The 16,864-nt window shown below is 36.6% G+C and overlaps 1 protein-coding gene across 1 annotated transcript in view; it reads left to right on the top strand.

Annotated features, from left to right (window-relative positions):
* The window catches only part of LOC145673417 (uncharacterized), a 755,597-nt gene that overhangs the window by 38,490 nt on the left and 700,243 nt on the right, over positions 1-16,864 (top strand). The window contains exon 2 of the mRNA XM_081743106.1: positions 8,434-8,552. Coding sequence (XP_081599232.1) covers positions 8,434-8,552 — 119 coding nt within the window. The remainder of the gene's footprint in view (positions 1-8,433; positions 8,553-16,864) is intronic.

Below are 16,864 nucleotides of genomic sequence, written 5' to 3'. Positions count from 1 at the left end.
TTAGTTGGCTGTATTTAGAGATGAATCAGACATTTAAGGTTGTTGGTTCGAATCTAGTTGTGTTCGCTGTAACTCAGTGCCTGAGCGATACTTACCGAAATTTTTCCAGTGTTGCCAACACTATCAGGATGAATCGATTCATTTAGTCGGAGCAGTTTCGTGACGAAAACTGATTTTTGTTTTGTACACAAAAATTTTTCTGAAACAGAATTTTGTTTGTACATAAAAATTTTTTCTGAAACAGTTTTTGTTTTGTACACAAAAAATTTCTGAAACAGAATTTTGTTTTCGTACACAAAAAATTTTTCTGTAAACATTTTTTTTTCGTACACAAAAAAATTTTCTGAATCAGTTTTTGTTTCGTACAGTAAAAATTTTCTGAAACAGAATTTTATTTTGTACACAAAATTTTTTTTATTTCGTACACGAAAAAAGTTCTGAAACAAAAAATTTAGTTTGATATTTTTTTTCATAAAACATTTTTTATTTATCGGTAAACTGATTCAGAGAAAAGAAATTGAAATCGCAGTACAGGAAAAAGAATTTGATTTTAGGATGTGAAATAAAAACACAGAATCATGTTTCTGTACATTTATTTTAGCATGTGAAAGAGAATACAGAATTTATTTTTCTTCAAAGGAAGACGTGTCCGTGACGGGTACAAATTCTGTAAAGAGAAAATAAAACATATGAATATACATGGTAATATTTATTTTTTTCCTGTGAAAGAAGAAAAACAGATTATTAACATCGAACTAACTGATCAAGAGAGAGTGAGGTGAGAAAAAGAAAAACAAATGTGACGTACCTGAATTCCTTTTTTTTTTCTCCACTGTTTTCTGCAAGGTGATGTCATCTGAGTTTTGTTTCCGCTGTGGCCTCGTTGAAGCATGTCCCGTGTTGCGGTTGATTCTTTGCACCGTCTTTGGGAAGTGATGTTGGTGGAATTAGGGAAAAATATGGCTGTTATTCTGTTCTGGCTTTTTTATACCAATAGTGCAATGTCTCGTATGTGTCTGGTATTAATCGGCGTTTTTTATAGTTGAAACTGTACTTCTTTTCTTCAGGTTTTGTGACAAGATGATGATGGTGGGTTCTGTAAATTTGGTGCGGCGTGCTAATGGAGATTTTTTCACTCGATTGATTTATGATCATTTGCTCCAGACTATTGAAATTTAACTTTTGACTTGCAGTATAATTGAGTGTGAATCCACGAATTTTGCATACATAACTGGTTGATTTCGTGTCGGGGTCGTAGATTTCCAAGGCGTATTGTTTTGGGCCACCAGACACGAATTTTTTAATGTATGCTTTTGGTCCAATTGATTCCAGTTCATTTGACATTGAACCAAGAAATACTTCTGGTTCTATTGTGGGCTGTGATGGTCGCTGCGTGAATATCACAGAATCTGTATCGAAATATAATACTCTTTCTTGCAGCAATTCTAAATATTTGTAGAGTTCCAGACGAGCTTGACACGTTGTAAATGCTCCAAGGACAACATTAGCATTGTGATTTTGTACTGGAACATCATCTTCATACTGCCAATAAAGGTATAACAACGAATCATTAACAGGTAAAATTTGGTTGACTTTTATGTCTGGAGCAGTTAATTTCTGATACAGTTCTTTGGGGTCGTTAATAATGGTCGTTTGGCTGAAATTGTCTCTTATAGCGAGTCGTCCCCAGAAGGCATTCAAACAGAGTTTTGCAAGACTACGACGTGCTGAATTTGAAATTATATTTGCTGCATCCAAAGTTATGCCTTCACGTTGTTGTACCATTTGAATATACTGCTGCTTTTCTTCTTCGGTGATGCAATTGGCAGGCCAACCAGAAGCTTCGATTTCAAAAATGTGTTAATGTATTCGCTGAATAATCCGCCAGTCTTGGTTTCTGGATCATATACGGTGATGTCGTAATCCCAAATTTCGTAAATTTCAATGACTTGATACCCAAGTTCAATGGCTTTTTGAATTTCATAGGACACCCACGTTCCTGTTAGACTTCGTTCACTGTCCGAATGTGCACATTCAGAATCTTGATTTAATGCTGTGGCACAGGCAGCACAAAGTGGAAACAACAACTTCTTATTTGAGCGAAATGGCAGCACTGGATGAAACACATTTCTGCTAGGCAAAATCTTCAACTTGACCAATCCGTTGACATCTTGAATGTCGGGCATTTCTGGATCTCCCTGTAGATATATTCGTGGATGCCCTATTGGATACCGTCCACATTTATTCACATAAGGATACAGGGAAACGATATCCAAGAATTTTATTTCTTCGCCTTCATTTTCATTTGCGACGTGATACAATTTAATGGCATTAACACGGCCACCATAGAAGCTGTCTCTTGGATTTAATGGTGTCTTATTAGTATAAGGATGTGTGCTTAAAGAAGAGGCCAATGCTGGATTGGATTTTAACACTTGACGAAATTCACATTCCCACATTTCATGTACTTTATATCCCATGGATCGTAATAACTTCATTTTACGCTGTGTTCTCTCGTAGCGATAGTTCATCGTTTCTTCGGAGTTCTCATAAATGGGCTGATCACGGCCTGCAGGGACACATAGAGGACAGCCATGATAAAAACAGCCGGCATGCTCATACACGTGTTCCTCTTTAGTGTCGGGATCTTGGTAGTAGCCGTCCAGATGAAAACCAGCAACATAAACTTCTTTTCCTCTCGCAGCATGTAGAATTGGATGGCCCTCTTTTTTCTCCATGTAGGCAAGCCACTGCAAAGCAATCCGTGACTGATTGTTTCTGTGACGGTATCCTCGTGCAGGAAGAATGCTAATAGTATTGGGCTTTAAGAAATTTCGTCGAAATACTAAATTGCACGCACTCGCCAAAGTAATAGCCTCCAGGAAAGGATTGACGTGAGTTTCTTGTTCAAAAGTGATCATGAAAGATATACAAGCCATTCGAAGTACGTTGACGTGCTGGACACAATAGTTCACCAATTCTTCTTGGAAAATAAACGTATCGTTCTGGTGTTCGTTATACCATGTCATGAATTTTTCTCGTTCATCCACTTTCATTTCATCTGTCCGGTAATTTTCCCACATACGCTTGATTTGCAGCAGTATTAAAAAAATGTGGAAAATATCCTTTGGTCGCTGGTAAATGAAATGCCTTGGATAATTTACTTAAAGCCATTGGCATGAAATTTAAGGAGTCAATAAACGATAAGTGATTCACTTTCATGCTTAAAATTTTTGCTCCGTTTAAGATCAAGGTAGGTTTCAATTCATGTTCTTCCACTAAAGATTTAAGAATAAAATGACTATCATATCCCTTAAAGTTATTGTGCCAAAGATACAATAAGTTTGATGTGGGGTCGTGGTTGACGTAAATACGCAAGAAAGGCATTGATTGGATCATCTTGAAAAATATGTTCCCGCTGTCCACAAACTTCACACGGATGATGTATATCTTCATCTTGAACACAGTTGTAACATACTTGTTGGGCCACCAGTAAATTGGGCTTATGAATGAACGTGTCTTCATCGAAGAAAGTATCCTGTGTGGCTTCGATATCATAGAAGACAATCATAGCCTTCTTGGCATGTAACACTGATGGAACTCCAGGTTTTAATTGAGTCGTATCAGGCTTCATGTAGCATTGGTGAGTAGACGTAACGTGTTTATGACACACATTACAAAAATAATCAGTACAATCATGTTTTCTTTCCCCTGTATGGACAAACGAATAAATGCGTAGACATTTGGCACACTGTTTTACCATCTTGCATATTGGTTGGCCCTTATGATATGGTACAGTCAGATGATTTGTATAGCATGTTTCACCATAAAATTCACGATTGCATTCTGGGCACTGCTTCTCCGTATTGGTCTTACTGCATGGCGGTTTCTGCAAACATTTCTCACACATGGCCGAACAGTTCTTAACGTGTCTATTAAGATGATCATATTTTTTGTGGCATGCAGCACAGTAATAGTTGGTAGAAAAAACGGCCGTTAATGACGTGATGATGTCATAATGAGAATTGATGCACATTAAATTGATTGGAATCTTGTCTTCGCCACCCGGTCCTTCATACAGAATATCTTCTCCTGAAAAACTGGTGTATACGGTAAGTTTATAATTTGTCAAGTAACGTTGCAATTGTCGCAATTCTTCCACGGATCCCCCATGATCTAAATTCACTGAGGATCTGGACAAAAGTTCATGTACGTCTGGAATAACAACACACTTGCGCTGTTTGCGATATTGATCGTAACCTTTTTTATTTGTATCTTTATATTTCTTTAGGCCAATAGCAATCACAATCGCATAAGCCAAGCATTTCTTGTCGGTGTTTTTTACTCGTAAAATGCCTTTCTTGCACTTTAATAATTCGTCGTTTGATAAAAGACCTCGACGCACCAATCCAAATCCACGGGGCACATCCACATGATGAAAATGTACAATGAACGGTTCGTTCATGAGAAAACTATCGTTACTTTGAAGGATGCGATCAAAGGAAGCCCATAAAGTCTCCAGTGTCAAATTACTTGCACGCCGAAAAGATAAATAAAACGGTTTGTTCTTCTCATCATGAGATAAAATCGATAACCCAACCATCGATAATTCCTCGACGTTTTCCAATAAGTAATCCAACATCTGTTGAAAGGAGGTCTGAACCCATTCAACAATATCGGTGCCACTGGTCGGAGCATTAATTTGAATTTCCAGCATTCGTCCTTCGAGATTAAAACGCCGATAATGTCTATTGATTTCTCGCAAGACAGTAAAGCCAGAAGTAGCCATATTCAAATAGGAAAAAGGTAAGGTAAGCAAAAAAGGAATAGGCAAAGAAAACAAATATCTAAAACGAAAAGAGAAAAAAAAGCACGAATTAAAATTGAATTCAGAGATCACTACGTTAATCAAAATGACTACACGATCAATCCTAAAAGAATTATCATATCTCAAATAGTTTTACTGTTAAAATTTTTATTGTCATACTGGAAATCAAACCCGGACCAACATCAACATGTAAATAACCTAAGTTTCTGTAGTGATAAAAAGAATGAATGAAATTGTTTTTTAAGCGTGCTAAGAGAATCATTGTAGTAAGCATTTTTTTCCTCTGACACTGAACTTTAAAAACGTATGACGAACATGAAACGAAAACAAAATCTCATGCGCTTGCTTTTCTCGAGCTAAGGCAAGAAAGACTCGAATTCGTTTCTCGGCGGGAGATCAGATCCCACATTAAACTGTAGGTCCACGTCTCACGTTGTAGGGAACAAAATCGTGCGTAGTTTCTTTGTTTACGTTAATGGTAACTTTCAGAAACTGAGCTAAGTGGTTAGCGTTACGCTCCTCTGGCCCGGGTTCAACACCCAGTATGCGATCAGATTCAACATTAAGCTGTATTCCTAGTCCCCCTACTGAAGGGACGCTAAACCAAAATCAACAATTTTCTCGTGCCTACTTCTAATGTGTGGGATGTGGCCCGGGTTCAACACCCAGTATGCGCTCAAATTCAACATTAAGCTGTATTCCTAGCCTCACTACTGAAGGGGCGCTAAACCAAAATCAACAATTTTCTCGTGCTTACTTCTAATGTGTGGGATTCCTAATTCGATCCCCGGTCAAGTAAGTGAGAGTTATTCTTCCATTTGCTAAATATTTCATGCTAAATAAAACAGTGATAACAATGTTAACCTCATGCAAAAGCACTCCATTGATGTTAAGAAAACGCAGTCGATACTTACCTCAAATTCAAGGAACGGAGTAAAGTCACGCTGTCACTAGAGGTACACCTACGTTCATTCAAGATCTTCGTGGAAGTAGGATTTGAAAATGAAATTAAGAATTTTATTTAGATCTAAAACGTGTTCAACTATAAAGTGACAACACTATCAGCCAATCAGAAACGAGGAAATGAATCAATGACATCACGGAGAACCAATGAAAACACAGCTTTCATCATGTATCATGAGCCGAAACGTGATGTAAGAAACAATCTGATTGGTTGTGACATTATTCACGTTTTTCTCCTTACACATCAATCGTTACGACATCTAGTATCGCAATTTTGATCATGACATCATACCGTTGACTCGTTAGTTTAATACGACATTCAAATTACCACATCTAAAATGTGATTCATTTTCTTAAACTTGATTGAAAAAATGTAACACTCATCGATATGTTACGAAACTGTCTTTGACATAAATGTAAAGTTGAGCTTTAAAAGTCCGTCAGCTGAGAAAAATGCTGATGTAGTACTCTTCGTAAAAGCACATGCTGCAATTTCACAATAACAAACTTCTATGCTTAACAACGAGCAGAAATGTGTAGTAATGTAACATAATCTGATCATGTTCTTTTCATACGTGAAATTGCTCGCACTGAAGTTGGCATGGTGGCTCAGCGTTTTTTTTTTCTGATGTGTGAGGTCTCTGCTTCAATCCGCAAGCAAGTAAGTTTATGATGTTTTCTCATTTCTCATCATCGTTTCAAGTGGGACGTTAAATTTTTCTAACACTAGCACCAAGAATCAAACTCGGGACCATTGCATAGTAATCAACACACGTGTACGGTCGCTTAGCGCTTGTCTCTACTGTATGAGGTCCCTGCTTCAATCCTCAGTCAAGTAAGTTCATGTTTCGTCCTATCATTTCTCACCGTTTTCGCGGGGACGTTAAATTCAACATTTCCAAGAATCAAACTCGGGACGATTCCAAGGTATCCATGTTCACCCCTAAAGCGGAACAAAAATGCCCCCTAAAAGGGAACGAGGTGGACCACTGTATCCATCTTCACCCCTAAAGCGGAACAAAATGGCCCCTAAAAGGGAACGAGGTGGACCACCCAAATTTATAGTAATATATATTAGGGTCCAGTACTATGATACCAAATGTTTAAATTTGGCAATTTCTAAAACTTAAGGGGTGGGCCAAGGTATCATTCCCAAAAAAAATTTTCAAGGGGTGCACAAATGTATCTATGTCTTATAATAGGGGATGGACCCCTATACATGACCATATAACCATATAAGGTAATAGGACCTCATCCATTGGAATAAATTAGGTCAAAAAACCAAACACGTGATACAACGTATTGCTTACGTTTATATTTTGGCAATTTTATACCCCTAAAAGGGAACGAGATAGACCACCCAAATTTATAGTGATCTATATTAGGGTTTTATACTATTATACCAAATGTTTAAATTGGGCGATTTCCAAAATTTAAGGGGTGGGCCAATGTACTCCTCCCAAATTTTTAAAGGGGTGCACAAATATACCCATGTCTTATGAAAGGTAATTGACCCTGTATATGCACATATATCCATATAGGGTAAAAACACCTCATCAAAGAGGGGATAATAACACCTCATCCAAGAGGATAAATTAGGTCAAAAACCACGAAATTTGAATTTTTGGCAATTTTTTACCCATGAAAGGGAACGACATAAACACCCAAGGGAACGAGGTAGACCACCCAAATTTATAGTGATCTATATTAGGGTTTTATACTATTATACCAAATGTTTAAATTGGGCTATTTCCAAAATTTAAGGGGTGGGCCAATGTACTCCTCCCAAATTTTTAAAGGGGTGCACAAATATACCCATGTCTTATGAAAGGTAATTGACCCTGTATATGCACATATATCCATATAGGGTAATAACACCTCATCAAAGGGGGGATAATAACACCTCATCCAAGAGGATAAATTAGGTCAAAAACCACGAAATTTGAATTTTTGGCAATTTTTTACCCATGAAAGGGAACGACATAGACACCCAATACTGATAGAGGTACATACTATGGTCCTAGGCTACCACACCAAATTTTTAGATTTGGCAATTTCCAAAATTTAAGGGGGATGGTCCTAGGTACCCCTGCCAAAATTTAGGGGGGTGGGCCATGGTACCCCTACCAAAATCTAAAAGGGGTGGTCCTATGTACCCCTAGGTCATTGACCCCGGGCCACGTAACCCAAAAAATGGGCGCCGGGCGCCCGGGGCGCAAATGTTTGGCGGCGGCGGCGGGCGCCACGCTCTAGGGGGCGGTAAAAATGGCCTCAAGTCCCGCGATTACTACTTCCGTTGGGGTAGGGTAAGGAGTTGTCCAAAAAAAAAAAAAAAAAAAAATCAGTAAGGTCGGTGCCACTAATGGCACCTTTTCCGCACTAGCCGTCATCGAATTTCCAACAAAAGTGCAAACCGTTCCACCCAATTACACATGTAACCTACATTTTTTAATACTTCACCTACGATTTTTTCTCAGTGCGCTTCGCTCCAAATTGGCAATTATTGTATACTCATTATTATTATTATTATTATTATTATTATTATTATTATTATTATTATTATTATTATTATTATTATTATTATTATTATTATTATTATATTATTATTATACTATAAATAATGAATATTCTTTTTATTTCAGTTCACGAAAGACGTACAGTAAAGCAATTAACATACTTCTTTTCTTTTATGGAATTTTTCTTCGTCAGTACGATGTTCTTAAGTTTGGCTGCTGGTGTTTGGTATTCTTTAACTGATCATGTAAGTTGATTGAAGATCTTAAATAGTCAATGATCTAAATAGTTTTCTTCTTGTGTGTGTGTGCTTTGTGTTTAGTTTGTAATATTATCTGAATACGTCTACTATGGAAACAACTTTTCTTTTTTTTTTTTTTTTTAGTTTTGCAATCCCCTTGCAGTAAGGAATATTTGGAAAGTTATAACTCTGAATATAAGGAAGATTTTGCAAGGTGGGCTTCTGGGCCGGCTCTACCATATGTGCAATATGTGCATTTACACGAGGCGGGAAATTTAGAGGGGATGCAAAATCTGTCATAATTATATTATTTAAAATAAAATTTTTCTCGTTGGAAATAGACTCCATGATGATGGTCAGTGGCGTAGGGAAGGGGGGCCCGGAGGGGCCGGGCCCCCCAAAGAGGTCCGACAATGTACTTTGGTACTTTGATGTTTGTAATTTTTTTATATATTTTTATGTTTATATATTTTTTTGTTTGTAATTTTTCTATATGTACCTATAACAGCACTTGGCCCCCCCCAAACACACATCCTGGCTACGCTACTGATGATGGTAGTTAAATTTACTAAGCTTCCCTTCTATTTGAATACTACAATTCATAAATCATGTTTAGGTCACATTAGTTTAAAGTCACATGGACAGTGCTAAAGTAAATGGTCAAACAAATCCCAGCATGAATTATTTGATTGTTTCAAACGCAAGAACTCAATTCTTGAACATTAGGAAATATCTGTTCCATCTAGTTAGTTATCACAATTTTGATATGAAAACAAGCCTTGTCAACGACAAGTAGTGGATACATTGAAGTTGGAATGAAGTTTCGTTTTACAAGTTTTTAACAGGTCAAAGAAAATCAAGAAATAAAGATATAAGAGCTACTTACACTGGAATTGCTAACTGATATATAGAGATTAAAGTTTGATATTGAATTCTATAAAAAGGGTTACAATATTTCCTCTGCAGGTGTGTTTCCTTTAATTTGCACTAATATAATAGATTATTATTTAAAGGAAAAACAGGAACAATGAGATTGTATTTGCAGTGTTTACGCCTTTCTGAGTGTGAGTGCACTTTCCATCCCCTTTTGTTGTTCATAATGGGATAACATACTTAAAATCATAGTTTTTAAGATTTGTTTATTCTGGGAAAAGGAAGGGAGCGGTAAATGGTTTCATTGCACGGAGCGGCAAATCGCCTACCGCAAGTCCTGATGGACTTTTGTATATCGCCACTCTCCAAACGTAATTCTCGCACATCTACCTCTGCAATGCAACATTCCTGTAAATATGTACACTTCTCCAAAATATAATTGCATGCCCGAATTTTTCTACGTCACTTTAAATTGTAAATTTGGCAACAACGCATTCTGAGCGAGAGGAGGAGAAGGAATGAAAAAAGAAACAAGACATGAACACAGCTCACAGTTTGCTGTTTGAAATTGTCACATCTTCTTTTGTTACTTCTAAAAACGATAATTCTAGTTAAAAACAGTACCTTAGCATTAATGCAGCAAACTTTTTTCTTTTTAAAAAAAATATAAAACACACACACACTTCTCGACGAAAAACAAAAATCGTCATAAAAACAAAGGGTAGTTAAGGCGTTCGTTATCTATCAATGCAACTGAAAGGGCGTTCTCTAGTTGTTGCGATACCCATGCGTGTCAAGTAGTCTATTTTTTTGTGTTGATACAATACTTTTTAACCTGGTTCGAATCCCACTCGATGCATTTATTTTTTTTATGTTTTAATTTTTCAGTCATTCTTGCCGTACATTTTTATGGTATACGTATTACATGGAGGTGATGGACAACTTTCAAATTTATCCAAAATTACAACCTTTCCTATATATCCCAATTCAAGTCCCCTTTAGTGCAAATCACTTCTTGCTTCGATCCATAAATTTTTCGTAAACCTGTAAATAAATCCGGAGATCGGAGATCTAGTGTTCAGGAAATCAGTATCAGATCTAATACCTTCTTCATCACTACCAGAATGCAGTTCGTATTATTATTATTATTATTATTATTATTATTATTATTATTATTATTATTATTATTATTATTATTATTATTATTATTATTATTATTATTATCACCATCATCATCATCATCATCATTATCCATATCTTTGGCATATGGGAGACCCGGGTTAGATTACCGGCTTGAGTTCATGTGGTTCGGGGCCTACGTTAAGCTGTAGGTTTACTTCTTATAAAGCCTCGCTGCTGAAAGGGGCGCTAAACTCAAAATCAAATATACTATTATTATACGCGTTTTTGTATGGGAGACGTGGGTTCGATTCCCGGCGGGAGCTCATGTCGTTCGAGTCCTACGTCAAGCTGTAGGTTTACTTCTTATATAGCCTCACTTTTGAAAGGGGCTCTAAACTCGAAATCAAATATATTATTATTATTATTATTATTATTATTATTATTATTATTATTATTATTATTATTATTATTATTATTATTATTATAATATGCATCTTTGTTGTGGGAGACCCGGGTTCGATCCCCGGCGGGAGCTTATGTGGTTCAGGGCCTACGTTAAGTTGTAGATTTACTTCTCATGTAGTCAAACTACTGAAAAGGACGCTAAATTCAAAATCTATTATTATTATTATTATTATTATTATTATTATTATTATTATTATTATTATTATTATTATTATTATTATTAGACCTATTATTATTACACTAGTTAACAAAGGTTTTGTTACATAAAAGGAAATACCTGTTCTTAAAGGAACTTTTTGCGCTGAATTCGAATATGCACTCGGTTTTTCTCCATCACGTACGATTTTCCCGTAACAGAGGGATTTTCGGGAAAATCCCTCAAAAATTTCCCTTTTCGTTTATTTTACACCCCAAGATCTTGTCCCCTTGCATATGCTAACATAGAAATTATACCTAAGTATACTTTGATTCATATTTAACAAACCCTCCAAGTTTCGTAATAATCGCTTTATTCTTTCTAGAGAAATAAATATGTTTGTATGTATACTGTGTGTACTGTTTATTGCACCTTATAGTAATGCTTTCAGATCTCTTAAGTTGAGGTAAAACGTTTTGCTTCATTACCACAAACACATATATAAAATATAATACAATATAATTTACAAGTGTGACAATTTACAATAAACAATAATACAAATGTACCAAAAGGTCATGAAAAGACAATCAAAACTATCACAATATATGAAACTTCCATTGGGTTACAAAAACGTACACTACTTCCTTCTTTTGTAAGAAATGTTGCATTCTCTAACAAGACCCCAACAATAGTCCCCCATCATTGAAGGATCCCATCGTCCCTGGTACCTTTTCTCCATTGCCATTATATCTTGGTGGAATCTTTCCCCCTGTTCGTCGCTGAGAGCACCTAGGTTAGCAGGAAAGAAGCTGAGGTGGGAGTGCAAAAAGTGGATTTTTAAAGACATCCTACAACCCAACTCTTTGTATTTCTGTATCATGTCCTGTACGATTTCTGTGTAACTCTCAGCTTTGTTATTGCCCAGAAAGTTGCGCACAACACACTTAAATGCTGTCCAGGCAGCTAGCTCAGCACTGTTTAACTTGCTGTCAAAGCTATCATCAAGCATTAATTTCCTAATTTGGGGACCAATAAACACTCCCGCTGAAATCTTAGCATCACTCAGGTTAGGGAACTTATCTCGCAAATACTTGAAACCTTCACCAGATGTGTCCATGGCTTTGACAAAGTTTTTCATAAGTCCTAACTTGATATGAAGTGGCGGTAGTAATATCTTATTAGGATCTACCAAAGGAGCGTATTTGACGTTGCATTCTCCAGGTACGTAATTCACTCTAGGTTCCAATTCCTTCACTTCATAATGTTTGTCATCAGCTCGGCTATCCCATAAACATAAAAAACACTGGTACTTCGTGTAACCGCACTGCAGTCCTAATAAAATACCAACTACCTTGAGATCACAACATATTTGCCAACAATGGTCCTTGTAATTTATAAGATTTAGCAAAGTTGACATGGTGTCATAGGATTCCTTAATCTTCACTGAGTGCGCAAGTGGTATAGAAGGTTTTTTATTTCCATTATGTAAAAGGACAGCTTTAAGGCTGACCTTTGACGCGTCGATAAATAACCTCCATTCTTCTGGAACGTAAGGAATTCCTAGCTCCGCCATCAACCCATTTATATCCGTACATACGCACACATTATCTTGCATTGAGAAATAGCTTGAAAATTGAACATGCCTTTTCCTGTACACTGATATGTTCGTTTCTGCATAAAATAAGTTCCACTGCTGGAGTCTTGATCCCAGAAGTTCCGCCTCTTGTTTTGTCAGGTGCAAATCACGGACTAGGTCATTAAGTTCACATTGCCGGATGAAATGTGGCTCGCGAACACAGTCAGGGATGAACGTTGGATCCTTGGATGTACATGTTGATGTCGATGGTTCATCAAGGTCACGATCATCATCAGAGTCTTTTGGCCATATCTCTTCCCAGTTGGTAGGGGGCTCGGGAAGTGGAAGTTCTTTTGCATTCTGTTACATTTGATAACAAATATTGATAACCATTTCATGAACAAAACGAAAAAACTTGGAGAATTGTATATATATGTATTAAGATATACAAATACTGTACGTTTAAAAAAAATATACGTTGGAAGTACATTCTATTTTTATACACGTTTCTAATTTACAGAGAGCAATACAAGTGTGTTGTTGACTATTGTAAATATTCATTTTTATGTCTGTGTTTGTAGTAATAAAGCAAATCGTTTTTACCCCAACTCAGGAGATCTGAAAGCATTACTATCAGGTGCAATAAACAGTGCACACAGTATACATACAAATATATTTATTTCTCTAGAAAGAACAAAGCGATTTTTACGAAACTTTTAGGGTTTATTAAATATAAATCAAGGTATACTTAGGTATAATTTGTATGTTACTATATGTAAGGGGACAGGAGCTAGGGGAATAAAATATCTGAAAAAGGGAAATTTTTGAGGGAATTTCCCGAAAATCCCTCTGTTACGGGAAAACTGTACGTGATGGAGAGAAACCGAGTGCATATTCGAATTCAGCGCAAAAAGTTCCTTTAAGATCAGGTGATTTTTCTCATGTAACAAACAAAAAGTTTAAATTTGTTAACTAGTGTTATTATTATTATGGAATAGAAAAAGATTTGAGGGTACTAAGTTTGGTGAGACATTTTATTTCTTCCTAGAATGGACTTTATTGTTGTCTTGGTGTGTCAATACCATTTTAGTTAAGTTTTCACGACGATCTCACATTTTTCTTCACTTAAAGGTCTTAAAAGCTCGCAATAGTATCACCGCTTGCTTGAGTCTATCTGACAAGAATGTACTCAGTTTCGTAAGACATTGGCCATAACCTTACCCCGAACACTCTCACTGAGTATTTTACGAGAGGAGATGAGGTGTGTTCTCTACTGTTTTCAAATCGTTTTTTTCTCAGGTTCGTGATAGTGGATGTAAGCCATACATTGAATTACGATTTTTACTAAAACCTAGTTGTATCCTCTTTTTAAAGATAAATGAAGTGCTCAAAAGTAAGATAGCTTTCAGATTTTCCTATAGAAAAGCTTGTCTGAAGAGAAAGCAAAATGAGTTGATGCCATAGTGGGACACTATTTAGTATATCTTACATCCTGCGCAGGGCGATGTTTCAACTTCGAGGGGAAACGTACACCTAGAAAAAACACTGATCTCGCTGCCGATTGTCTTCAGCATTCAGATTTGGGAACCTGTCTTGTCATAATTTTCCTCATGCTCTGCCACACATTTGTATCTTCAAAATCTCATTAGAGGATGTAACTTCTGAAACAAAATGCCTATAATTTCTATAGCAAACCAAAGATTTTGATTTTGTAATACTGTCATGGGTAACATCAATGTTTTCTGGGCCAGTTTTATTGAAGGTGCACTGCAGCAAAGTTCATTAACAATGAACCTTTGACTTTTTAGAAATATGCAACTCAAATTCTCACCGTAGCATTAGAAGTTGCATGGTACCTCAACAATTGACAAATATCTAGATGGATTTTTGAGGGGATATCCTTTTAGTACCCAATAAAAGCTCGGTAATGCGCACCACAGAGCCAGTTTAGTTTGCGATGAGCTATCGGCTCTGTTCGACTTGGCTCGGATGAACAATCCTCTCGAGTCGTCTCAGTTGAGATGCATCATCGGCTCGGTGGACGTGATATATGAGCGGTCTTTCTAAGCTTGGCTCTGTAGTAAACAAGCCGTGAGCCAACCAATTAAAAAAAAATGCACAATTAGGGTCGGCACGTTTCATTCAACGCATTCAAATAGACCGAGTTTGGTCGCTAGAGGTTAGATCGGTTGTCGCTTTTATGAAAGTGACTATATCTCCCATTTAGTGAGTTTTCTTGTATCTGATCGCTCCTAAAGAAAACCCTTGGTTCGGCTATGAAGAGGATTGTTACAAAACAAAGTTCTCGTAAAGTCAGGTGTAAATGTCCAACTCAATAAATTTCTTGTATAGCTATCTTGAAGAATTAATGGATTTACGCAGTGTTCAGTAGGTGAGGTGATTTTAGTTTAGCGTCCCGTTCAGCAGCGAGGCTATATGAGACGTGGACCTACTGATTAACGTGGAATCCGAACCACATGAGCTCCCGCCGGGAAACAGTGTTCAGTAGTTTTCATCGGTTCAGCTGAGAAGGGCCATGGTTTTCATTAGACATTTGAAAAACAAACACTAAAAAGAACGATTTTTTAAATATTATTATTGAAAATAAAACTTCACAGGTTCTGTTTACAACACCATGTTTCGCATCCATACAGCACCACAGGATTTTCATTGGAGAAAAGACATTCAAGTGACAATTAATTCACATTTTCTTTATTGTTAATGCACTCTGCTGTTCTGTTGGAGATATCAGTAAAAGTGTTTAATGAATATCAATTTGGGCTAGAACGACAAGCTGATGTTCTCTCATTCTTCACAGCGTAAAATTCATGAATTATCCGAAATTAATTTTCTAAAAGGTAGTCCAAACTCTTGAATATATATAGGGTAATTTTGAATAGGCCTAATATAAACACGCTAAAAGCAAAATGATGATATAGAAATATAATTTGACAGAAACGTGAAATATCTTGTCTAGAGTTCAATCTGTTGGTTAGACCCTAAACTTTTAAAATGTAACGCATTACTTTGTCATCAACTTTTCCTTATATACAGTAAGGTAAACGCACCGGATTTCGACAGGTTAAGGACCTTTTTCAAAATCAATCGCCTATTTTGGCCATAATATTGGTCGATGTTGGCCCATTTTTTCCTTGAAATGTACAGTCTCTACTAATAGTAAAAGTCACTTCAAGGCGCAAATGTTAATGTTAGAACTTTTTATGAAACTGGAACTCGCCAATGGAACCCGAATTCGACACACTTCACCTGGTTTCGACAGTTGCGGTATCTAAATTTGACACCTTCAATTATATCCATGTAAAACATTAAGTCGGCATTATTAGTAGTAGTAATCTCTTCTCAGCTTCAAATATTGTTTTATTATTATGCAGAAATTATCAGACGGGCAAAAGAACACAACTTAAATTTTCTGAACTGAGTAGTTACTTCGATGATCCTCAATTCGACATGCTGGAACCTGATTTCGACATTCCATGTCGAACTGAGGTTACAACTATCGGAGAATTATGCAACAAATAGCTTTATGAAAGACTTTGAACATACTTGTACGTTTAGATATTCAGTTAAAATTATATTTGCACTACTGAGCATGAATTCGACAACCTTGTCGAAATCCGGTTCATGTTGCAAATAAAGGCTCGTGTTTTCGACAACCCCCCATTCATGTTACATCACAACCTTTGTCCTCACAGAGGAAAACCAAACGCACTGCTTGAAACTCCTTTACAACATAAAAGTAGAACTATTTTCTTGAAGCAAACCTAACTTTAATAAAAGTCTTACGAAAATAACCTGCCGTCTTATGATTTTCTTAAGATTATGTGCTTTTTTCTCGAAGAGTGTATCACACACAGAACAATGTACTTCTTTTCTCCATGCGTATAACTCATCTACTGTAACCGCACTTTTGACACGAGAAAAGACACTCCCATAATGTTGCCACTTCTATTCACGATCGCAGGAATGACATCTTACGCTTATTTCACAACATTTAAGCACAGATATGTCGAATTCCGGTGCCTGTCGAATTTAGGTGCGTTTACCTTATATGACACAAGTTATACTAGGTGATAGTTGTTGCTAATATAACTCATAGTCGGTTCGGAAGTAGTGCGCTATTTGTAG

Source organism: Thermobia domestica, chromosome 16, assembly GCF_964235325.1.
Source record: "Thermobia domestica chromosome 16, izTheDome1.hap1.1, whole genome shotgun sequence".
Lineage (NCBI taxonomy): Eukaryota > Metazoa > Arthropoda > Insecta > Zygentoma > Lepismatidae > Thermobia > Thermobia domestica.
This window is presented reverse-complemented; position numbering and strand designations above follow the sequence as displayed.